The following is a 24,042-nucleotide window of genomic DNA, read 5'->3' on the forward strand; positions in this document are numbered from 1 at the left end:
TCTTTTGCACATGCCTGCAGTGCATAAAAGTATCCACATACGTATACACGACACCAATGCATACAAGTTTCAAGCGTTGCAGCGACAGGTACAAACGCAACGCGAAGGCATACAACGCAGTATAATAGACGTACCCTATACGTATATAAGCGTGTACATAATATATAAAATATAAGCGCCGAGGAGCGAGACCATTAGCTAAGTAATCGGCGCGCATACCTATATACATACGCGGCCTAGCCGCATCGCCGCATGTGAGCCCGGGAAAATTGCAAGGCCATCCATCAAGCTCCTCGTGGCTCTCGTGTATTTTATAGCAACGCGATCCCCTTCCTTTTTTCCCCCCTACCTCACTATACCCATATCCCATCTGCCCCTTTTCTCGATTTTTCAACCATTTCGTGGTATATAATAACTAGGAACTAGATGGTACTTTTTTTTTTTTTTCTTTTTTTTTTTAGTTGTATACTTACTTGCCTATAGATTATGTTGGTGGTGGTGGTTTTTTTCGTCGCTGTTGTTAAAGAGAAGATGGGAAGGCTTCATAAATCAATCGGATTCTCGATTGACGTGATACAGTCGGTCGTTACGTGCCGGCCAGAGTACGGATCAGATAAATTTTTTCTCTCATATGGTAATTCATCACACGGCCGAGACATAAAATAATTGGAGCCTGAAATTGGTTGAGTTTGTAAAACGATGAGCTCGTTACCCCCTCTCTGAATCCTTTTTTTTCCTTTATACTCATATATAGTAAATAAAATCTATAATCATACGTACTCTTACGGTGCGTTAATTTAATCATAGGTACCCAAAAATCTTTTCCATTTCAGCCATATGTAAAGCTTCGCATGGCTTTTATTTCGAATGAGTATATGTTAAAAGCAGCCCCTGAAACTTATCAGTTGCAGGAGGATGAGCAGGCGGTGCAGACGGTGGACCTGGTGGCGGACTGCCCGTCGGCGGTAGTGCAGGCGTCAGTGTCACCGCCCTCGTCGTCGCGGCCCATCGCCGCGGCCTGCAATTACGACGCTATAACAGCCAGTCCGAGATCCCGGGAGCCGAGTCCCAGTGCTATCAGCATGGGCCAGCGGTCGAGCCGCATGAGTCTTCAGAGACCGAAAATATCACTCACCTGGGTACTGCGAAACCAACAGCACGAGGGCTTCATACACGATCCAGGTGCGCTTAACAATAACAACAGCATCAGCAACAACCAGCAGCAGCAGCAGCAGCAGCAGTCCACGGTCGTCGGTGTCGTCGAGATCCACAGGGAGAAGGACACCAATCCCGGTAGGTGTGAAGGTTTTCATTACGCTGTACCTGTAAAGGAAGTTTCGTTAATATTCATACAAAATCCGTCAAAGCCCAAATTAATTTTATGGTTTTTGCTTTCTCATCAGTTAAAGAACGAAAGGAGGAGGAGAGGGTCCTTCGCAGAAGTACAAAAAGTGCCAAGAGCGTTAAAATTACCGACGGCTCCAGGAGCAAGGAGGAAGACAAGGAGAACGCGATAGAGAGCATCGAGAGCTTTAACGACAAGCAGGTGTCTTTGCCCTTACGGAGGATAGATAAAAACGATAATTACGACAATTACGACGAGGTAAGCCGCGCGATTCAGCCAACAAACAAAAAATTACTTTTTCCTTCTTTTGAAAAACAGATCATAGTGGAAAATGACATCCAGGAGACTAGCTTCACCATAATCACGATAGAGAACGAACAAGGGCAGCAGGTAAACAAAGAGCGCCAGACGACGCAGTCAGCAAAAGAGGTCAAGGACAGCGACAAGGTGAAAAGGACAAGTTCCGAGTCGAATTCGATAGACCGTGAGGTGAACAGTAGCGCCCAAAGTGGCCGTGAGAACAAGCAGCACAAGCATCGGAAAAACAAGCGCGGCCACAGATCCAAGACGTCCAGCAAGATCATCTTCGACATTGCCGATCTCGACTCTCTTCTCGTCAAAGTAAGCAAAAATTCGTCATTTCGATACTCCCTTCGGAACATCTATACACTTCCACTTGTAACACGATATCAATTTACATTACAGGCGTCTATCGATAAGCCGGCCAACATCCCGGTGGTACTGACATTGCCCTCGGTACTCTACCAAACGCAGAGCGGCACCCAAGCTGAGCATGGACTGCCACTAGGCACGGTTGTCAACGCCATATTCAAAAAGCAGGCCTGGCTGTATGTACAAACGCCACACGGTGAGGAGGGTTACGTCGACTCCTCGGCCTGCATGCCTCTTGGGATACTTCCCCAGAGCAAACCCGGGCGCTGCTGGGAGGACCCGACCGACGTCTTCCCCCGACCACTTGGTAATTTTTAACTGATTTTTTTTACCCTTATTCACACTTCTTATGACTCATTTGTCGCATCAGGAAACTTGACAGACGTGGAAAAGCTGCGGGGCTCGCGCTCAGAGTGCGGGAGCGACCTCATCGTAGGCAACGCAGGCACCGTTCGAGAGTATCAGCGTCGCTCGACCCCCACGTCATCGGCGAGAACTGGCTCCCGGTGTAGCAGCAGCGCAGCCTGTGCCAGCAGCAACAGCAGCAACTGCAACAGTAATAACAATGTGAACAACAACAACAACAGCAGCAGCAACAAGGAGCGCAGCATTGATCGGTTGTATGACTTGCGTGCTAGTAGCAGCGCGAGTGCCAGAAGTCCTACTTACAGCGGTGATCGTCACGATGGAATTAGGCGACACACGCTGTTGGTTGTGAGCGAGAATTACGAGGGACCGGAGCAAGAGGGACGACTGAAGGTAACCAAGGACGAGGTCGTGGTGCTGCTCGGGGCTGAGATCGAAGCCGGGCTAGAGTGGTTTTGGGTGAAGAACGAGAAAGGCCGCAAAGGACTCATACCTGCCACGGTGGCTGAACACGGTTTTCTATGAATTTGGGCGGCAAACGAGTTTTCTTTCCTCCCCTCGGGATGTCGAGTGCGTTTTGCTTTAGGCTCTTCTCGGTACGATTAATTTAACGCTTTTAACGCTTCCTTGACGACGACAACGCGATTAGTGCGAGACACATGTGTTTGTAGCGTAAAAACAAGTGCACAGCGATGAATTATCAGTAAAACGTAGTAACAATAACTTAAACGAAGTATTTTCACGCGCAACTTGAATACTTGTATCTAGTATACGATTTTTTTGTAACATAGAGAGTGTACAATTAGTGCGGTTCAATTATTAATTAATTTTACACAGGTATATGATCGAAATTATATATTATAAGCTTGTGATATAGTTTTGTATACACAATTTGTACATTTGTAAAATAAACATATTTAATAATTCAACATCAAAGTTTTCCATGATGTGATCTTGTTTTAACTAATTTTACTTCTACTTTCAAGAATTTTGGGTGATACATATTTTGTCATTATGGCTCGAACTTCACGTAGAGTACAAATGTTTAAGATAATTACACTTTAAAATAATTAAAATAAAAAATATAAATTTAAAAAAAATGAAAATTTCAATGAATTCTTGATATTGGCAAAAGTGTATCATCAGGAACGAAAGGTTTTCGTGTCCTAAAGGTTGAATATGATTATCAAAGAAAATTAAAAAAGTCAGTCATCTTGTACCAATATCCAAGAATGAAAGTAATGACGTTCATATGTTGAAATAATAAGAAAACTGTATTAAATACATGTAGGTATGATTACAATTCAAACTTGCGTCCATAGTACTTATTTAAAGCATATCTGAATAATTCAAGTGTACTATAGTACTGATGACTAGGTTCAACTTTGATTTCATACATTTTAGTAATACTGTTGATTAGATCTTTGAAAATATCTGCTGGGTCTACTTCAGACATTTCAAAATTTTTTTCATAGACAGGTTTTTTCCACTTTTCACAGTGAATCAGTGCTCTTGCAATTTCAAGCTTTTCCTCCGAATCGGTGATAAAAGACTATAATTTACGTACTATTATTTACGTACGAACTCATATTTTTAGTTGAAAATATTAAATTTTATCGTTACTTACAAATATGGATGGTAAACTTTCTTGCAAAGACCACCCATGTTCACAGGCTTCGCAATTGCAGGTGAAATAATACAAACTCAAGATTTCATCTCTTTCTGCTTTAGGAGTACGAGCAAAATGACAACCATAATCATCTACCACCTAGCAAATCAAAGTACCCCTTTCATAATAGTATACAACGTTTGATACAGGTTGAAAGTTAAAAGTTGTATGGTAATTTTTTCATACAAACCTGTGCTCCTTTTGGAATTGGTTGTAATGCAAATAATACTTGATGTGCAGCATTATCTATAAAAACTGGGCATCTAGTTGCATTTGGATTACAACTATGACTTATAAAGCTAGATACAGGGCCAACAACAGCACCAAGCTTAAAAAAATCATGTGAATAAATTTCAGCTACCTGTAAATTGAAAAGTAAGTTATCTCAAAATAAGTGATTCGTAAAAAATGAGGGCTTCATGAAAACTATCATGAATACCTCGTGATTGTTTAGCTGGATTTTCATACGATTAAGAGCATACTGTTGAGCAAAGAATAAGGCATCTTTATTTTCACACAAAGCAGTTACCCCTTTGTTTGAATTGCCAAATAAATTTGTAAATTTATCGATATAAAACAAAAGAATAGCCGAATACAACGTTATCATTATGATTTCCTTTTTTTTTCGATAACATTCATGTGTCACAAGAGTATACAATGGCCTGTATTTGTCACTATATAAAATTCCATCATCGGAATAACTTTTCTTAAGGTAATCTAAAATTTTAGAATATGCACATTATAACAGCTGAAATTATGAATTAACAAATTATAGGAAGAAAACTATTTTCATTTAATAATGTACTCCAGTTACCTTGACAATCATCTATTCTACCCAATTCCCTTCTCAGGTTTTCAATACTCCCATACTCTCTAACAGCGAGGAGGGTCAATTTTAAGGAAAACATTTCTAAATTAGGTGCTTTCAGGGCCATAAAGTATCCTTTCACAAAGCACTCAATATCATGGTACTGCTCCCACGCATCATTCTTGCATTCCTCGGAACAGTACATAGCATAAATGCAGTTTTCACAAGGTATGCTATCCCACATTCTTTTAAGACAATGCGAACAGTGGGTGTAAATGTTGGATGGATCCAAGTACATGACGTACGGTTTTTCAACAACGAGACACTCCCCAGGTTTAATGTCACGAGCAGCAACGTAGTGCCTGCCCACGTTCTCATCAAAAGTCAGATCAATAGCTTCTGAGGCAGATGGAATGTATGGATGAGGCACAAAGCCAGGCAATTCTCTAGAAGTCTCCTTGAGCTTGGGTATCTCGGTGATCTGGCTGACATTGTCGATCCTCGTCTCGAGCTTCTCTTTCACCTCGTCGCTCATGTCCAAGCTTTCCAGCAGAATTCTGGCTTCTTCGCATACATCGTCGACGTCTTCTTGACCCAACCTTTTGAGACACTTGGCCTTCCTGGCGAGCAGGTTCGGCCTCAAGTGCTCGGGATAGCAGCCTTCCAGAGCTTTTTCCACGTCTCGGATGCACTCCTCATATTTGTACAGGTGAAACAGAGCAGATGACCTGTTGGCATGAGCCCGCGCCAAGGCGATGGAGTACTGTTCTGCCACGGCGATGCTCTTGGAGTACACCTCTCTGGCTTCGAGCATGGCCGACACTCTACCTTTCTGTTTGAACATTATAGCATCGGCTTCCTTTCTCAGCATGACCGATTCATTGTTATTTTTTCCCTTGCTAGAACACGGTAGGGGCAGTACTTTTTCAAGTGCCTTCAACGTTGAGCTTACGCGGGACGCAAAGTCTGTTTTTTTCTCCAAAGGCTCGTACACCTCGTCAATGTTCAAGGATGATATCAAGGCGTCCAGAGACATAACTGCTGCAGCAATTAATCGACAAAACTGTCTCGAATGCTTGCTTACAATATAACACAAGTTTTTTTCTCGGATTCTCTTTTTTTCACTGTTATCCACACGTAAATGTACAGTCAGGACTAGGTATTGCAAAGTGCAAGGCAGGATTTTAACGTGATTCAACAATTCAATGATCTCGTCGATCACACAATTTTCTGTGGGTGTATTCCACGAACGTTACATCGGAATCCACTTTGATAAATTTCGAACGTCAACTACTTTTGAATTTACAATCTCAAAGTCATATTAGCGTTTATGAAAAGCAGAGGACTGTTTTGAGACTGTCGAGACTCTCAAGAGTCACCAAAATATTTATTGGCAATTGTTAAATACCTACATATGTTTACCACAAAACACAGCTCAGTTTTAAGACTTTTAAAAATTTAAAAGTGCATTTATTTTTATTTTTCAACTTGAAAATTAGCGCCACCTAGCGAGTCTGATTCTAAACTTAAACTAAGTTTTCTTTCAAAAGAAATAAATATAGTACTTTTTCAAGTTTACTTAAAAAAGTATATTTCTTTTTTAAGAAAGTCACTGTAGTCCGCAGCGGAGGGTCTATTGGAGCCGATCTACTAAACCCTCCGCTCACTTTATAAAAATTCATTAAGAAAACTTGCGAGGCTATGGTGTCCGCAGCGGAGGGTCTATTGGAGCTGATCTATTAGACCCTACAGTCACTTTATAAAAATTCACAAAGAAAACTTACTGGAGCCGTACCATATAACTTTTTTTAGCTTCGCGGGCCTATGTTATAACATGGGCCTGCAAAGCAAAAAAAAGTTATATGGTACGGACCCTGGGCTAGTGTTCATAGCGGAGGGTCTATTGGAGCCGATCTACTAGACCCTCCGCTCACTTTATAGAAATTCATTAGGAATACTTGCGAGGCTATGGTGTCCGCAGCGGAGGGTCTATTGGAGCCGATTTATTAGACCCTCCAATCACTTTATAAAAATTGAATTAGTAAACTTGCGAGGCTATGGTGTCCGCAGCGGAGGGTCTATTCGAGCCGATCTACTAGACCCTCCGCTCACTTTATAGAAATTCAATAGGAATACTTGCGAGGCTATGGTGTCCGCAGCGGAGGGTCTATTGGAGCCGATTTATTAGACCCTCCGATTACTTTATAAATTATAAAAATTCACTAAGTGTCCGCAGCGGAGGGTCTACTCGAGCCGATTTATTAGACCCTATACGATCACTTTGTAGAAATTCACTATAAGTTCGTTCAAGCCCTTTTTGGTTCGGCTCGGTTCTCTTAATAAAATAAACCTATATATACAGAACCAGTTCGCGATCGCTGTTTGGTTCCCTAAATATATATATATATATAGGTATATTTTGTTAAGAGAACCGAACTGAACCAAAAGTAGCTCGAACAAATCTATTGTAGACCAAGCACTGAGGCCCGAGGGTGGTCGGAAATTTAAACCAGCCGCAAAGCTCAGTGTAGGACTTAAAAACTTGATAAATCGTAGAGGTGCAAGACATTTTTGTCATATTTCATTTTGGTGAGAGGTTATGTAGTAATTGAAGTAGTACCATGTAGTAAATTTTGTGAACCAGCCGCAACATAAACCAAAAATTTTAAAATTAAGAGTTCATTATTTGATGTTATTTGCGGCAAGATTAAAATTTGTTTTTTTACTAAAAATTCAACCTTTAAACAAATGAATCCATGGCCAATCAAAGGTAACTTTTAATTTTGCCGCAAATGATATTCCACTGTACAACTTATTGTTTTCTATCCTTCGGTTATAGAATTGCGGCTGGTTTAGATTTTTGATCACCCTCGGACCTTAGCTCTTGAACTGTAAGATTTTATAAACCAGCGGCAAGGGGGGGGTGTTCTAAAAGTCAAGCTTCTTCCTTATTGGGAAGTTAATTATGACATAAGTTATTTTCAGACTCATTTAAGCTACCAATAAGTGATGAGCTATACTTTCGGAATCGGAAGTAATCTGTAAAGATCTGCTTGAGTCGATAATCGAGATGAATTCGCAGAAAAAAAATTGATTCTTTTAAGCAATGTATGATAGACTTACAATAAAATTATTGCCGCTAAACTCTCCTCTTGACTGTTCTTACGTATATGCACTGTGCTTACATACATATGCATGTACATTACCTCCTCATGTACCCTTGTAAGCCTTTCCCCTCTTTCACTCTATGATAACGCTGATTTCTAATTCTTCTTTTTTCTCTTCCCTCAAGACAGCTTGGACAATTGTTTGTATATTTACATGTTTGATAATAAATAAAGGAACATTACAATTAATTGTACAAACGTACGATAACGCATTTCAATTAACTGAATTTTATTATACTGGGCTTTAATACATTGCGCGTTTAATTCACACTTGCGATATTAAACATGTTGAACGTTAGCCACTTGTTGAATTTCAATGATTCATTACAAACGGAGAGTAACTTGATTTTTCAATAAAACGAAAAATTCGATTGAATGACAAGTTATGAGTAACTGGGAGATTGTCTAAAAGCCGTACATTGCAACTAGATAACAATTATTTTACTTTTAATTCGTTTCTTTTTTTGTTACAAACACGTTTCTCGAAATGTTCAACTTTTTGACAATCACTCACGTACAGACAAACGATACCCTCAATTGTTTTCTAAAGAAGAAATAAATTAGTTTCTAAAATCAACTAAATTAAAAATTTAAAGGTAACAAAAAAAAATTCGCTAATGTACAAATGTACACATTACATTAGGACTTTTTATCGTTTTTTCACCAAATTATGTTATTGTTCACCTTAATCATAACACTCGGGAAACTTTAGCAGTTTTCGAATCGAAGCACTTGTAAAGTAGCATTGTGGTAACTTTTAACAATATATTAATCATCGTACTCATCGTTATACTCGTAACAATTTTCGTCAAAGTTCTGCCAGTCATGGTAATGTCCCGAGTCCATTCCTAGGAGTTCATCGCCTTCGGAGAGCAATTCAATGATAGCTCTAGGAATAAAAATGTATAAATAATCACAAGGTAAATTTAAACAATCGCAAAATTTTCATGAAACAGCGTGAAAATTTTACCTTAAAATATTTCCTTCATAGGTATTCCAATCAATTGTTCCGGGATTGGATATCTTATACTCTAGTAGATAATCCATTTTTTCGTGAAGTTTCTGAAAGGCAAGGTAAATTCAAACGAATGTAAAATATTTTTTAATTGAAAAATTTACCTGTATTATTGCTGCCGTCGACAGATCACACATAAAAGATAAGTCGTTTGCAATTGTAATCTTGCAGTTATTGTGTTCCTGCACTGAAATATACAGTTACTATTAAAATGAATCATTCAACATAACTTCTTCTTTGGTAATGTTATTGTTTATATACTCATAGAACTATTTGGAGAAGCAAACAGTAGTGCCAAAAGACTGACAGCTGTGGTATCAAATAGATAAATCGCCGTGGATTTTCTCTTCAAGAAGTACGTCAAGTATGGACTAGGAAACTCGGCTTTTCTATCATTCACACTAGCTGGGTGCAAGTTCACGAGTTCTTTTTCGATTGTTATTGCCTTTACTGTTTTCTTTGTTGCTCTTCTGGAATAATGATTCACTTATTACTGTCGTTTGAATAACTCGAGCACATATAAATTGAAAAAGAAGCTTACTTAATAATCGCGATATTTGGATACAACCCAGCGCAGACGATAGCTTTGATGAGCGACTTGTTGTGTGAATTTCGATTTGCATAGTCGTCATTTGGATTCCTGCTGTTCAAAAACTTCATATCGTACAGATAATTTGAAAACTGATGTTTCATGTCAGATAGTAGTTTCAGCGTGTTCCAGGAGAGAAAGTATTCTCTACAAAAACCCCACGCGTTTCCCCGCATGCTTTCGAAACGCCTTAGAGCTTCAGCTAGAGCTATGTGATCGCTAAACTGGTTCATTCCCAGCTCCAATTTCTTTTGTCGAGCCTCTTCCTCCATACCTATTGGACAGTAGAAAGCATCTTTGAACGAAAGACTGGCAGCTATCGAAAATATCGGATCGATACAAGAGAACATCGCGGCCCAAAGTATCATTTTCCCCGTTCGAGGATCTAAAGGTAGCTGAGCCAAGTGATAGCCAAGTGGAGTCAAGTTCTCTCTTTCGTCAAGAGCGTTCAATTGTCTCAGCAAATTTATAGAAAGCTCGATCGCCTCGGGATTAGGTGGATCCATAACGCTGGACAAGAATTTATGGGCTTTGCCAATTTGCAAGATTTTTACTTGAAGGATCACTTCCTCTAAACGAGTTCTGAGCATCTCTGGTTGAGGGTATTCGTCAAATGTTTGAGCGCGAGCTTTTGTGTACAGATGGTAGCATACTCCCGGTTTTACTCTGAAAAAATTGAAAAACCAATGTTTACGTCTTCCGTTTGAAAATACTGTGGGTGTCAAGAAAAAGTACCTTCCAGCTCGACCTCTGCGCTGCTTTGCATTGGCACAGCTCACCCATTCCGCTTCCAGTGTTTGTAAATTATTCATGACATCAAAATTAGACATTTTAGTTTTTCCACTGTCAATAACGTATACGACGTCCTCTATCGTTATAGATGTTTCAGCAATATTGGTTGCAATTATTATTTTACGGATATCTTCCTCTGGCACTTCAAAAATGAGTTTCTGATCGACGGTTGGCATTCTCGAGTGCAACGGATAAATTGTGTACCTATCTGTTACAATAGTGTTTATTTTAAGAAACCAATACCCAATTAAATATGTTTTCAGTCCAAATTTAGGTATCACCTTTTGGAAAATGACCGCTCTCAAACATCATTTTGTTCAATTTTGAAATGTCCATTATACCAGGCAAAAAAATTAATATTGCACCAGGACCTTTTGTCATACAAATGTATTTTGTTAATTCCATAATGAGATTTAGTGAAAGCTCCTCACACTTAGGATTTGCCAATTCTTTAAACACGAAAGAGGGATAAGTTTGCTGTAAACAAATTAATAGCAATCAAAGCTCTTTTTTTATTTTGTGTAATAAATTATATTTAAATTTCTGCTTACCAATCTTTCCAAGTGCTTGATGTATGGTTTTATGAGATTATTGTACTCTTCGAGCTTTTGCAATGCTTCTCTTCTTTTCATAGCTTTTTTTCCATGGCCTTTGGCCTTACCAGGGACATTGGGATCCACCGGAAATTGAAATCTAATAAAAAAAGAAAAATAAATTTAATGTAAAATATGTAACTTTGACACATTTAATGTTTGCGAATTCATGGAATGGAATTGATTTGTATTGCTCTACCTTGTTGCTGCTATTGCATCTTCTAAGTAAAATTCTTCTACAGGATAAGTAAGCCCGGGAATGTGAATCATTGGACAATTTCCATAATACGCGGAAAATTGTTCAGAATTTAATGTCGCACTCATTAAAATAACTTTCAAATCAGGCCTCTGCAGGAAAAATATAAAAGTACAATATGATCAAATTTAAACGTATTTGACTATGACATGTAACTAATTTACCTTGGGAATGACTGATTTAAGTAAGGTAATAATAAAGTCACTTTGTGTACTTCGTTCGTGAATTTCATCTAAAATAATGTGAGAGTAATCTCTCAAAGCCGGATCGGACTGCATAAATTGCAATAACATACCAGTGGTGCAAAAGGATATGCTTCCGTAAGATCTAGCCAGTTTCCTTAAGTAATCGAGAGAATTTGGCTTAAGACTCAAAAATACACAAACGTAACATTGAATATCAAACTTAAAAACGCTGATTATACCTTTCCAAACGTATGTGAAATCCTACAGATTTTCCTACAGTTTCTGCTCTTTCACTAGCAACTCTTTCAGCCACCGATATCGCTGATATTCTTCTGGGCTGAGTGCAAGCAATACTTGTGACACTACCTCTACCACATTCAATTTCGTAATCTAATATAAACTGAGCAACTTGAGTAGTCTTACCACAACCTTTAAAACATTGCGAGTTGAATAATTTTTTTTCAAAGTTTTAATTAATATACATTGTAATATTTACCTGTTTCACCGCTTATAACTATAACTTGGTTTCTATTAATAAGATCAACAATTTCGTGTCTCATTTGATATGCTGGTAATCGAGCACGAAATTTTAACATATTTTTGTACTGAGTACTTTCCATAGTTCTATTCAACTCGTGTAACAACTGTTTGTCTATACTTTCATTTCTACGCAACTTTGGTTCAGAATACAAAGATTTTGCCAAATTATCTTGCAAATTACCACTAATAATATTGAGGAATTTTCTCTTGAACTGAGAGTCGTTGATGTGATCATATCTAGATTCAAAATCACTCCTGGAGAAATTCTGATCCCTTGCATAAAGCTGTCTGTCGTACGAGCTCCTTGGTTCTTCCATCAGAGATCGGATTCTTTGCTCAATGGCAGGCCTTAATTTAAATACCTTAGTTTCATGCTGTTTTTTTTCCTTTTTTTCTTTCTTCATGCTTCGTTCTTTATAAAACATCCCAATTTCTCTTCCTTTCAAATGAGGAGGATGTCGTTCTCTACCCCTAGAATGGCCTGCATCATCGCTTTGTTGCTTGGTATAACTGGCAGAACTTCCACCACCTGTATCATTTCTTCTGTTTTTGTAAAACATCCCGATATCCCTCCCTCTTCGGTTCGATGGAAAGTCTCTACCTCTGTCCCTTGAATTACTTGTTCCATCACTTTGCTGTTCATTAAAATTGGCATAATTCCCAGGAACTGAATCATACATATAAATAATCATGTTAATAAAATGTGAGAAGCAAAAAAACTTTACTTTCACGATTTGTTTACCTGGTTCATCATCCTGACTTCTCCAGTTAGTCCTACAATCGTTTCTCCAATTATTCGATTGCTTATGACGTGACATGCTTGTAAAACGATTCACAACTTGATTCACTATTAAAGTTACATATGATGTGTTCTGTAAAAAGAAAATACAAGAAACGCTTCCAATTTTATACTTGTCTAAAGAAAAAAAATATGAATAAACATCAATTGTCATGTAGAACATAACCTATGAAACTTACCTTTTGTGATAACTTATATATTTTTACGTTATGAGCTTTAGAAAGAATCCATAGGTAGCTTGTACTTATATTAACATTCCCTTATTTTCGTTAAATTAGAAGAATAGGAGCATTTAATTATTTGTACACCCGAAGTTGCGACTGCGATCCTTCATATTGTAATCGACGACGGTGTAAATAAACAATGTCTTTCTATTGTTTGTGAGTTGTAAATATGAACAAAATCAGCGATACACAATAAAATAAAGTTACAAGTTACAAAATTTATGTGACATTTTAATCCTTTGTTAAGTAGTGCAGGACAAACACAACCAACATCTTATCCGTTGAACTCGTTCCCGTTGAAACTTGTACTATAAACTTGTAAAGTTAAAAGTCGTAGAGACATATGATTATGGGTGTATTCCGCAACTGCTGGCAGCATTTGCGGAATACACCCATAGTCCGCAGGCTAAGTATACGTCCTTAACCGCTTTTTTCACTAACGTTTAGAATAATGATTGAGACAATCAATAATTGTATCATGAGTTTTTGTATAAAGTTCAATTTATACAAATAAGTTGGTAAATATAGGCACACATGATTAATATTTAAACATTTTAAGCTGTATAAATATATAACATAGATTCCAAATATGCATTATTACCGCTGAAATATGCTAACAAAACCAAATATCCGTCTTTCTCACCCAGATTTTCAGATTTCTAAACTAAAAAGTGGCCCTAAAATTCTGAAGGAAAGCTTTAGATATTTTAGGCCCTAGAGCCATGTTGTCAATTATAAACCAGCCGCAACTTATTTGACAGATACAAAATAAAAATTCAACATTTTCTGTGCTGTTTGCGGCAAGTTTACAATTTATCTATTACTCGAAAGTATAAATATATAGGAGGTCAATATTCGTATAAAACATACACTGCAGACTTGCCGCAAGTAGCACAAACATCGTTAATTATTTATTTTGTATCTATTTCAAGAGTTGCGGCTGGTTTATAGTTGACTAAATGGCTCTAGGGCTAAGCTGCCTAAAGCTCTCCTTCAGAATTTCAGAAGCAATTTTTGGCCAAAAAAATCACGACCGCTAGATGGCGCTGATCCTAATAATTATATAACTACTTATAGTAGAGCCATTTAATCAATTATAAACCAGCCGCAACTAATTTCGTAGATACAAAATAAATAGTTAAAGATAATTGTGCTACTTGCGGCAAGTTTGCAGTGTATGTTTTATACGAATATCAACCTCATATATATTTATACTTTTGGGTAATAGATGAATTGTAATCTTGACGCAAACAGTGCAAACAACGTTAACTTTTTATTTTATATTTATGAAATTAGTTGCGGCTGGTTTATAAGTAATTAAATGGCTCTAGGGCTAAGCTGCCTAAAGCTCTCTTTCAGAATTTCAGAAGCAATTTTTGGCCAAAAAAATCACTGCCGCTAGATGGCGCTGATCCAAATGATTATTACTACTTGTAGTAGAGCCATTTGATCAATTATAAACCAGCCGCAACTGATTTTGTAAATACAAAATAAAAAGTTAACATTGTTTGTGCTGTTTGCGGCAAGTTTACAATTCATTTTTTACACGAATATCGACTTCCTATATATTTATACTTTCGGGTGAAAGATAAATTGTAAACTTGCCGCCAATAATGCGAACAATGTTCACTTTTTATTTTGTATTTATCAAATTAGTTGCGGCTGGTTTATAAATAATTAAATGGCTCTAGTATAAGTATAGTTACTATACTATAGTAATAATCATTTGGATCAGCGCCATCTAGCGGTAGTGATTTTTTTGGCCAAAAATTGCTTCTAAAATTCTGATGGAGAGCTTTAGGCAGCTTAGCCCTAGAGCCGTTTAATCACTTATAAACCAGCCGCAACTATTAAAATAGATACAAAATAAATAATTAACGATGTTTGTGCTGTTTGCGGCAAGTTTACAATTCATCTATTACCCGAAAGTGTAAATATAAGGGAGGTCGATATTGGTGTGAAACATACACTGCAAACTTGCCGCAAGTAGCTCAAACATCGTTAATTATTTATTTTGTATCTATTTCAATAGTTGCGGCTGGTTTATAGTTGACTAAATGGCTCTAGGGCTAAGCTGCCTAAAGCTCTCCATCAGAATTTCAGAAGCAATTTTTGGCCAAAAAAATCACTACCGCTAGATGGCGCTGATCCAAATGATTATTACTATACTTATACTAGAGCCATTTAATTATTTATAAACCAGCCGCAACTAATTTGATAAATACAAAATAAAAAGTGAACATTGTTCGCATTATTGGCGGCAAGTTTACAATTTATCTTTCACCCGAAAGTATAAATATATAGGAAGTCAATATTCGTGTAAAAAATGAATTGTAAACTTGCCGCAAACAGCACAAACAATGTTAACTTTTTATTTTGTATTTACAAAATCAGTTGCGGCTGGTTTATAATTGATCAAATGGCTCTACTACAAGTAGTAATAATCATTTGGATCAGCGCCATCTAGCGGCAGTGATTTTTTTGGCCAAAAATTGCTTCTGAAATTCTGAAAGAGAGCTTTAGGCAGCTTAGCCCTAGAGCCATTTAATTACTTATAAACCAGCCGCAACTAATTTCATAAATATAAAATAAAAAGTTAACGTTGTTTGCACTGTTTGCGTCAAGATTACAATTCATTTATTACCCAAAAGTATAAATATATATGAGGTTGATATTCGTATAAAACATACACTGCAAACTTGCCGCAAGTAGCACAATTATCTTTAACTATTTATTTTGTATCTACGAAATTAGTTGCGGCTGGTTTATAATTGATTAAATGGCTCTACTATAAGTAGTTATATAATCATTAGGATCAGCGCCATCTAGCGGTCGTGATTTTTTTGGCCAAAAATTGCTTCTGAAATTCTGAAGGAGAGCTTTAGGCAGCTTAGCCCTAGAGCCATTTAGTCAACTATAAACCAGCCGCAACTCATGACGAAAGTAAAAAATGAAAAAATAATGGTACATGTGTTTTTGGCGGCAAGTTAACAATCTATTTCTTACCAAAAAATCGACCCTCTGTGTGTTTATACTTTTGTAGATTAATTTTCGAGTAAAAAATAGATTGTTAACTTGCCGCCAAAAACACATGTATCATTATTTTTTTATTTTATACCTTTATCATGAGTTGCGGCTGGTTTATAATTGACTAAATGGCTCTAATCCGAATTGCTCTGATTGAGAATTTTAGGAGCCACTTATAGCCAAAAAATAAAGACCGCTAGATGGCGCTGATCTAAAAACTACTGCTACTACTTACAGTGGAGCCACTTTGTTAACTATAAACTAGCCGCAACTAATTTTATAGATAGACAATAAATAGTTGACTTATTCTGTGCTATTTGCGGCAAATTTACATATTGTTTTCAATCCAAAAACCGACCTGTGAAAGTATAAATAGTCTACTTATTTTATTTGACTTATAAAATCAACCATATTAACTAACTCACAATACTTTAGACCTTTTACCATTGACTCATGAAAGCACAGGCAGTGCAGCCCTTTGACTTTACAGTTTAAATCAACAGTTAACTTAAGTATGTGATATGTATTGTGTCACTGAAATCTTGAATAACGATCAAGCACATACGTCAACTTATCAGTCTAAGAGACAACCGAAGAAAAAAGGCTTAATAAAGAGTGTCAGTCACACGAAGAGTCTCCTAAGAATGGAGCATTGAATCTTAATAAATAAAAAATACAATTATTACAGATAAGTAAATTTTATGTCTTATAAATAAACAAAGAACCCAACATTCTCTGATTATGTGAGATCCAATGCTCCATTCTTAGGAGACCATGTGACTGACACTCTTTATTAAGCCTTTTTTCTTCGGTTGTCTCTTAGACTGATAAGTTGACGTATGTGCTTGATCGTTATTCAAGATTTCAGTGACACAATACATATCACATACTTAAGTTAACTGTTGATTTAAACTGTAAAGTCAAAGGGCTGCACTGCCTGTGCTTTCATGAGTCAATGGTAAAAGGTTTAAAGTATTGTGAGTTAGTGAATATGGTTGATTTTATAAGTCAAATAAAATAAGTAGACTATTTATACTTTCACAGGTCGGTTTTTGGATTGAAAATAATATGTAAATTTGCCGCAAATAGCACAGAATAAGTCAACTATTTATTGTCTATCTATAAAATTAGTTGCGGCTAGTTTATAGTTAACAAAGTGGCTCCACTGTAAGTAGTAGCAGTAGTTTTTTAGATCAGCGCTATCTAGCGGTCTTTATTTTTTGGCTATAAGTGGCTCCTAAAATTCTCAATCAGAGCAATTCGGATTAGAGCCATTTAGTCAATCATAAACCAGCCGCAACTCATGATAAAGGTATAAAATAAAAAAATAATGATACATGTGTTTTTGGCGGCAAGTTAACAATCTATTTTTTACTCGAAAATTAATCTACAAAAGTATAAACACACAGAAGGTCGATTTTTTGGTAAGAAATAGATTGTTAACTTGCCGCCAAAAACACATGTACCATTATTTTTTCATTTTTTACTTTCGTCGTGAGTTGCGGCTGGTTTATAGTTGATTAAATGGCTCTAATCCAAATTGCTCTGATTGAGAATTTTAGGAGCCACTTATAGCCAAAAAATAAAGACCGCTAGATGGCGCTGATCCAAATAACTATTGCTACTTACGGTAGAGCCCTTTTGTCAACTATAAACCAGCCGCAACTGATCTCATAGATAAACAATAAAAAGTTGACGTATTCTGTGCTATCTGCGGCAAGTTTACAATTTATCTTTAATTCAAAAATCGACTTGTGAAAGTATAAATATTCTACTCATCTTAAGTGGCTTACAAAATAAACCATATTTACAAAATTACAATACTTGGGACCTTTTACCATTATCTCATGGAAGCACAGCCCTTAAATTTTATAGTTTTAATAAACAGTTAATTTATATACTTATACGTACATAGTATACTATTATTTTATAAAATTTGGAGCATTGGATCTCACTTTATCAGAGAAGGTTGGGTTCTTTTTTTATTTATAGTGCTTAAAATTTATTTCTCGGTAATAAATGTATTTTTTATTTAGTGAGATCCAATGTTCCATTCTTAGGACACACATAGATGCACACACATGCATAGGTAATTTTGAAAATTTCGTCGATTTTATAAGCCATATAAGATAAGTAGAAAAAAATTTACGTATTCTTTTCTATATCCATAAGATTAGTTGCGGCTGGTTTAGGCTGCGTAATTGCGTATACATGTCTTGAACTTCCAGGACCAGCCATGAGCCAGTGTGAGTGCGAGTGAAAAGCAAGAACATATTACTCTCTTTCTCGCAGCCTTATAATCGACAGATAATCGATTAAAAAGCTCTGATTCAGAATTTTATACTCATATACTCATATTTTATATTAACATGAGGTGTAATATATAATAATATAACATGGAGGGTGTGATATCGGAATAATCATGTATATAGATAGAGAAAGAGATACGTAATGTATTTGCGAAGCTAGTTGGATAAAAAACACGATAATAAAAAGGTAAAGTGAAAAAAAACAAACTGAAGGTGTGTAGAAAAAGCTCGAAGCTCGAGAAAAAGACGTCCTGTATTTATACGTTTAAATCTGCAGAAAAAAAAAAAATCGTGAGTTAGAGTTATACAGTTTCCAGCTACATAACAATTAAGTAAGCCATGAAAATGAAAACATATTGTTTTTTACCACTGTGATGAAGTTATAGAAGACACATTTCACAAATCCTTTTGACCTTTGTTGTCATCAATGAAGCGAACGTGGCGTGAAAGATTTTTTTTTTTTTTTTTCAATTATCTATAAATTAGGGGGTGTCATTTTCCCTACGGCGGCAACTTATTAATTTAATTTACGCCTCTTCTGGCGTGTTTTTTTCACAGAGATTACAGTTTCTTTCGGAGATTTTGATGTATACTTGCAGCCCTATTGCATCGTGCCTGCGTCCGGATGGACTCCGGAGAACAAGAATTTAAGAAGAAGAAGAAGAAGAAAAGGAGGAAGGCGCCGTGGGTGGCCGGCACCAGTCGCTCTCTCCCTCTTCTTGGAGCGCGTGTGGTCCTTCCTTCATTCTCCTTCATGCAAGCAGAAGGGGATGTCTCTCTCGAAGCAGTGGCACGTCGTCGTCGCCGTCGTCGACGTTAGCGTCGTGCAGGATGTGCCGGTACTAAGGACCGCTAACCGCTGAGGAGGTGCAGCGTATAGTATTTCCTAGCTGTGGAGGAGAGAGATCTGGAGCTCCCCCAGGAAGACGACAAAGGTGAGGAAAGAAGAAATTTTTTTTTTTTTTTAGGAAGAACGGACTAAACAGCATATATGTCTAATGATTGACCAGAGATATTTTTTTTTTTTTTTTTTTTGGCGCGGAAACATCACAGAAAAGAATAATATAATTTTTTGATGTTTTTGTATTTGTCATTTTTCGTTTGAGGAATGCACAAGGGATTCTTTTTTTACGTCGAAATGCATTTTCGGCCTTTAGGAGAGTTTTTTCCCCTTCGTCTCATCTCTCTCCCTCTCCCTCTCCCTCTGCTCCCCCGATATACTTATTACTTTCTTACGTCTCATTATGTTTTATAGCATTTATTTTATATTTATACATTTCTAGAACATTATTGAATGTACACAAATGACAATTTTTCACTTTCAGATGATTCTGTTACTGTATTTTGCTACCCTCGTGCCTTTTGCGAGACCAGAGTTGGATCACGGTTTTGGAGCAAATAACAATCGCGACGATGAATCCTGGACCGAAACTAGTGTCCAGCATAGAATTATGGAACCTGCTTACCTTCTACCAAGGCTTCCGCTCAGCGAGTTTCCAGGGGACTACTTCCATTGCAGGAGACCCGCGAAATGCGTACACATGAGCAATTCCACCTGCATGGGCACTAGGTTGCCCTACGACACGACGAGTATGGATCTCATTCCATACTATACAACACAGGAGGCGATAAGAGTAAGATTACATCATTTTTTTAATATAGGGTAAAGTTTCCATCCGAAATAATACTCTTTTGAAGTCATTTATTTAAACTTGGTATTCAACGCCTTTATTTATTTGCTCATTTTTTTTTGAGCTGACTTATTCAGACTTCGTTAGGTGTTGCAACATGTACATTTGGAAATAGCAAATCAGCAATTTGTATACAAAGCAGATAAGCTTTGAAGAAAACATTAAATAAATTTTTCATTCAGATGTTGAGCTCTAAAATTAAAAAAAAAAAAGTTTTCAATTTTAATTTTTTTTTTGCAGGAAAAATTATATTTATTACAAAGTCTGAAACATATTCCTAAATGTTGGGCTGTAGTTCAACCATTTTTGTGTTCAGTATTCATGCCAAAGTGCATTAATGATACAGTGGATCTACCATCCCAAGAAATGTGTAGAATCGTTTCTGGCCCTTGTAGGATCATATTCAATCATACGATATGGCCAAGTTTCATCAGGTGTGAGGATACTAAGTTATTCCCAAAATTATGCAAAAACGATATTAGAGAAGTAAAATTCAATACAAGTGGAAAGTGCCTTGATCCATTAATACACACTGACAATCAATTAGCTATTTTTGAAGGAGTGGAAGGTTGTGGAATGCCTTGCAATGATCCGCTTTATACTCAGGATGAAAAAATTCAAATTCATTCGTTTATTTCTTGGGCTGCTGGGCTTTGTTGCTTCTTTAATTTTTTTACTGTTGTAAGTTTATTGGAAATCTGTCATTAATCGATGTTTCATATAAAATTTGATGAATTCAACATTCAATTAAATGCAATTTTAGGTAACATTTTTGATTGATTGGAGAAGTGCCAATAAATACCCTGCACTGGTTATATTTTATATAAACTGTTGTTTCATGGTATCATGTATCGGCTGGCTTTTGCAATTCACGCGCGGAAGTAGAGAAGTCATTGTTTGCAGAAAAGATAACACACTAAGAATGAGTGAACCAAGGTACTCTTGTTATTTTACATTTATTACCAGCAGAATATGTTAACAATACTCTTTCAATTGTTTTAGTGGTGAAAACCTCTCTTGTGTGGTGGTATTTGTACTGGTGTACTATTCGATAATGGCTGCCATGGTCTGGTTTGTTGTATTGACCTATACTTGGCATATGACTTTTCAAGCACTTGGAAAAATTCAAGACAGGATCGACAAAAAAGGAGCGTACTTTCACCTGCTGGCGTGGTGTTTGCCTCTTATGTTAACTGTAACTGTTATGGCGTTGGGTGAAATTGATGGGAATTATGTGACAGGAATATGCTTTGTCGGTTACAACAATCATGTTGTGAGAGCTTGGTTTGTACTTGGCCCTGTCTCAGTTGTTGTTCTCATTGGAGGATATTTTTTGTCAAGAAGTAAGATTTTGCACTTTTTCTGCCGAAAAAATATTTTGTCCGATGCGTAACAACTATATTATTCCAGGTTTAATAACACTAATTCGTCTTAAAATAAGCAGTCAAGAGGTTATATCAGAAAGAGTAAGTTCCAAAATTCGGGAAACGATAGTACGAATGGGTTTATTTTCAGTGTTTATATTTGTCACTGTCATCATAACATTTTACTGTCATATATACGAATTCAAACACACTTGGGAATGGAAACAAAGTTTCAGAGATTACATGATGTAAGTCAATTTTTCTACATTGAAAAACTTTTACTAGTTTCAGGTTTCAACAAATGAATCCGCAATTTGAATTTTTATAGGTGCTCCATAACATCAAAGTATGCAGACACATCAGAATGTAAGATAACATATAGACCAAGTGCTGGGAAATTGCAGTTACATCTATTGGCTCCTTTCTTTGCCGGTATTCTAATGTCTTCTTGGGTGTGGACCAGCTCTACAATCGACACCTGGATAAGGTTTTTTAAAAGGTAATTATTTTTTAACGTAATGCAACTCTCATTATTTTTCGATTTCTTTTGGATCTCACTTGTTTTCTCCTACTTTGTAGGATTTTTAATAGTGAGCCAGAGGAACCCGTAAAACTAAAAAAGCACAAAGTCATAGCGCAAGCTTTCGCTAAAAGAAAAATGTTCAACAGCGCCGGTCGTTTGTCGATAACTTTTCACAACACCCACGAGGATCCGGTAGGTCTGAATTTTGATCTCAACTCTGTAGCATCTCAAGACTTTAGCTCTACCTGGGCAGCTGCTTTGCCCAAATTGGTCACCAGAAGAGGAGCACTGGTTGGCGGATCGATGTCAAGTAATCGCCGAAACTCGACCGATTCTCAATACAGTTTTAGCTTGCGTCGCGTCTCGGTGGAGTCCAGAAGAAATTCCTGTGATTCTCAATTCGCCTTATCCTTTAGCGAAATGAAGGCAGATTTCAAAACTAGCAGAGTAAAAAATAGTAATAAGAGAAGGAAAAAACCGCCCGAGCGCTCGAGAAAGAGATCAGAGTCTTACAAGAGGGGCACCAGGCGGGATTATGAAAAGTGTAGGTCCAGGCCCAACAAAATGATTTCGCCTCATCGTAGGGGTAGCACGACCTCTCAGGAGAGCCAACTAGGAGTGCAGATTTTATCAGCTCTGTCGATTGGAGCTGCTTCAAATACGGCGCCAGTGCAAGGGCCTAACATGAAAAGACGACCTGGTCTGGATGAGGGTACACTGGCGTTGAAGGACGCAGAGAGACTGTTGCCATTTTTATTCACACAGCAAACTGATAGTGATGAGGATTTGAGCAGCGAAGAAAAACCTAATGGTATTATAGACAAAGACATAGACTTGGAAGTCGGCAACGAGAAGAATAATCAAGAAAGCGATAACGAGGACAGTCAGGCAGAAGAAGAGACAAAGATGCTGGAATCAAAGGATATTTGCGAAGGAAGCAAAAGTAAGATAAGCAATAAGAGCTTTAATCGAAATGACAGACGAATATCCACAGATTGTCAAGCTAAATATCTGCTGGAAGATGAAAAGTCTCTGAAACATTTGCTGAAAGACTCAAATGATTGTAAAATAAAGAATGAGAACAACGAAAGAGATAAAAAATTTAAAGAATCCGCCTTGTCTTATAGTCCTGATTTGACGCGATTGATACAACACGATGTACAATCGAATGCCAGAGAAATGGCAACTCAAACTTTGCCTTTAAAAATGTTAGAGATGGAAGCTTTGAATCAAAGTATCGATGAAATTATAAATAGCCGGAGTTGTAACTCGAGAGGGACGCAAATTCCGCCACTGATGAAAAAGAGTAAGAAACAACCAAAGTAAAACGAAAAGTTTTTTTAAAAAATGCTCTCTAATAACTTTCGAATAGACAATGGGTTACACATGATTCGTATACCACGCAACTTGCAAAATTTATACATATTTTTAAGGTCTTAGGAAGATTAAAAATTAATGCCATTGCGAGTGTAAAAAAAAACGTACTAATGACTGTTTTATACGTGTTTTTGTACACTTTATGAAAGTGCCTTATACATAACTGTCTTGATAACTTTAAGAAATTTTATTTATAGATACCATTGTATCTAAGAAATACTTGAAATTTTATACAAAAATAATAATATTAAAGTGCAGCTTTTCATGTTCAAATACCAAGACTGTGATAAAAAGACTCAATACTTCGAGTTTTCTCATAGAATACAACTTGTATTATTATTGAATTCTTTTGAAAAACAATGAAAATTTTTTTAAACCATATTAATCAACTGTTCAAACAAAGGATAAATTTTTAATTAAATACGCTATCTTTTGCATGGATGAATCATCATATAATTTAATTTTATTACATAACAAATAAAATGTTGAATTTAAAATGAAACGTTTGGTATTTCTAAATACAACTTTATTATGTAGATTTGTGTGTGGATCATTTAATAAATCAGTGATCCAAATCATTCATTATTTTTAAAGAGAAACTTGTGTATAAGTACATAATAATTTATATTTGAATTTTTTATTCGTCTTTTACTCTTTTGTACTTACTTTTACAAATAATTGTAAGAATATTTTGTAAATTATGTGAAATAAAATTTGAAATAGCAGCACAT

The 24,042-nt window shown here is 36.7% G+C and overlaps 4 protein-coding genes across 5 annotated transcripts; 2 read left to right on the forward strand and 2 right to left on the reverse strand.

Annotated features, from left to right (window-relative positions):
* The first annotated feature begins 1,073 nt into the window (after positions 1-1,073).
* Positions 1,074-3,065, forward strand: LOC106635759 (uncharacterized). The gene is made up of 5 exons (XM_089592521.1): positions 1,074-1,293; positions 1,404-1,603; positions 1,688-1,966; positions 2,051-2,324; positions 2,388-3,065. The coding sequence occupies exons 1-5, from the start codon at positions 1,083-1,085 to the stop codon at positions 2,906-2,908; spliced, it is 1,485 nt and encodes a 494-aa protein (XP_089448647.1). The 5' UTR covers positions 1,074-1,082; the 3' UTR covers positions 2,909-3,065.
* Positions 3,066-4,140: 1,075 nt separating this feature from the next.
* On the reverse strand, positions 4,141-5,896 carry LOC106635758 (protein-lysine N-methyltransferase SMYD4-like). The gene is made up of 4 exons (XM_089592522.1): positions 4,867-5,896; positions 4,492-4,769; positions 4,243-4,413; positions 4,141-4,170 (listed from the first exon to the last, which is right to left on the reverse strand). Exons 1-4 carry the CDS (start codon positions 5,894-5,896, stop codon positions 4,141-4,143), a joined length of 1,509 nt encoding a protein of 502 aa, XP_089448648.1.
* A 2,366-nt stretch (positions 5,897-8,262) lies between these two features.
* LOC106635801 (ATP-dependent DNA/RNA helicase DHX36) lies at positions 8,263-13,365 on the reverse strand. The gene is made up of 14 exons (XM_014347945.2): positions 12,976-13,365; positions 12,740-12,869; positions 11,954-12,664; positions 11,697-11,886; positions 11,437-11,611; positions 11,216-11,364; positions 10,975-11,116; positions 10,705-10,900; positions 10,367-10,631; positions 9,584-10,297; positions 9,304-9,512; positions 9,147-9,229; positions 8,998-9,089; positions 8,263-8,916 (listed from the first exon to the last, which is right to left on the reverse strand). The coding sequence occupies exons 2-14, from the start codon at positions 12,813-12,815 to the stop codon at positions 8,796-8,798; spliced, it is 3,123 nt and encodes a 1,040-aa protein (XP_014203431.2). The 5' UTR covers positions 12,816-12,869; positions 12,976-13,365; the 3' UTR covers positions 8,263-8,795.
* Positions 13,366-18,088: 4,723 nt separating this feature from the next.
* On the forward strand, positions 18,089-23,474 carry smo (smoothened, frizzled class receptor). Of its 2 annotated transcripts, none has more exons than XM_089592540.1 (9): positions 18,089-18,136; positions 18,915-19,291; positions 19,682-19,990; positions 20,288-20,728; positions 20,811-20,983; positions 21,050-21,390; positions 21,458-21,659; positions 21,740-21,910; positions 21,991-23,474. In XM_089592540.1, the coding sequence occupies exons 3-9, from the start codon at positions 19,682-19,684 to the stop codon at positions 23,258-23,260; spliced, it is 2,907 nt and encodes a 968-aa protein (XP_089448666.1). In that variant the 5' UTR covers positions 18,089-18,136; positions 18,915-19,291; the 3' UTR covers positions 23,261-23,474. The 2 variants fall into 2 exon arrangements, with proteins under 2 accessions (XP_089448666.1, XP_089448665.1); XM_089592539.1 differs by lacking the exon at positions 18,089-18,136 and adding an exon at positions 18,369-18,543.
* The last annotated feature ends 568 nt before the right edge of the window (positions 23,475-24,042 follow it).

Source organism: Copidosoma floridanum, unplaced genomic scaffold (genome assembly GCF_036245765.1).
Source record: "Copidosoma floridanum isolate Cflo_tuat_1 unplaced genomic scaffold, Cflo_Japanese_pri ptg000019l, whole genome shotgun sequence".
Lineage (NCBI taxonomy): Eukaryota > Metazoa > Arthropoda > Insecta > Hymenoptera > Encyrtidae > Copidosoma > Copidosoma floridanum.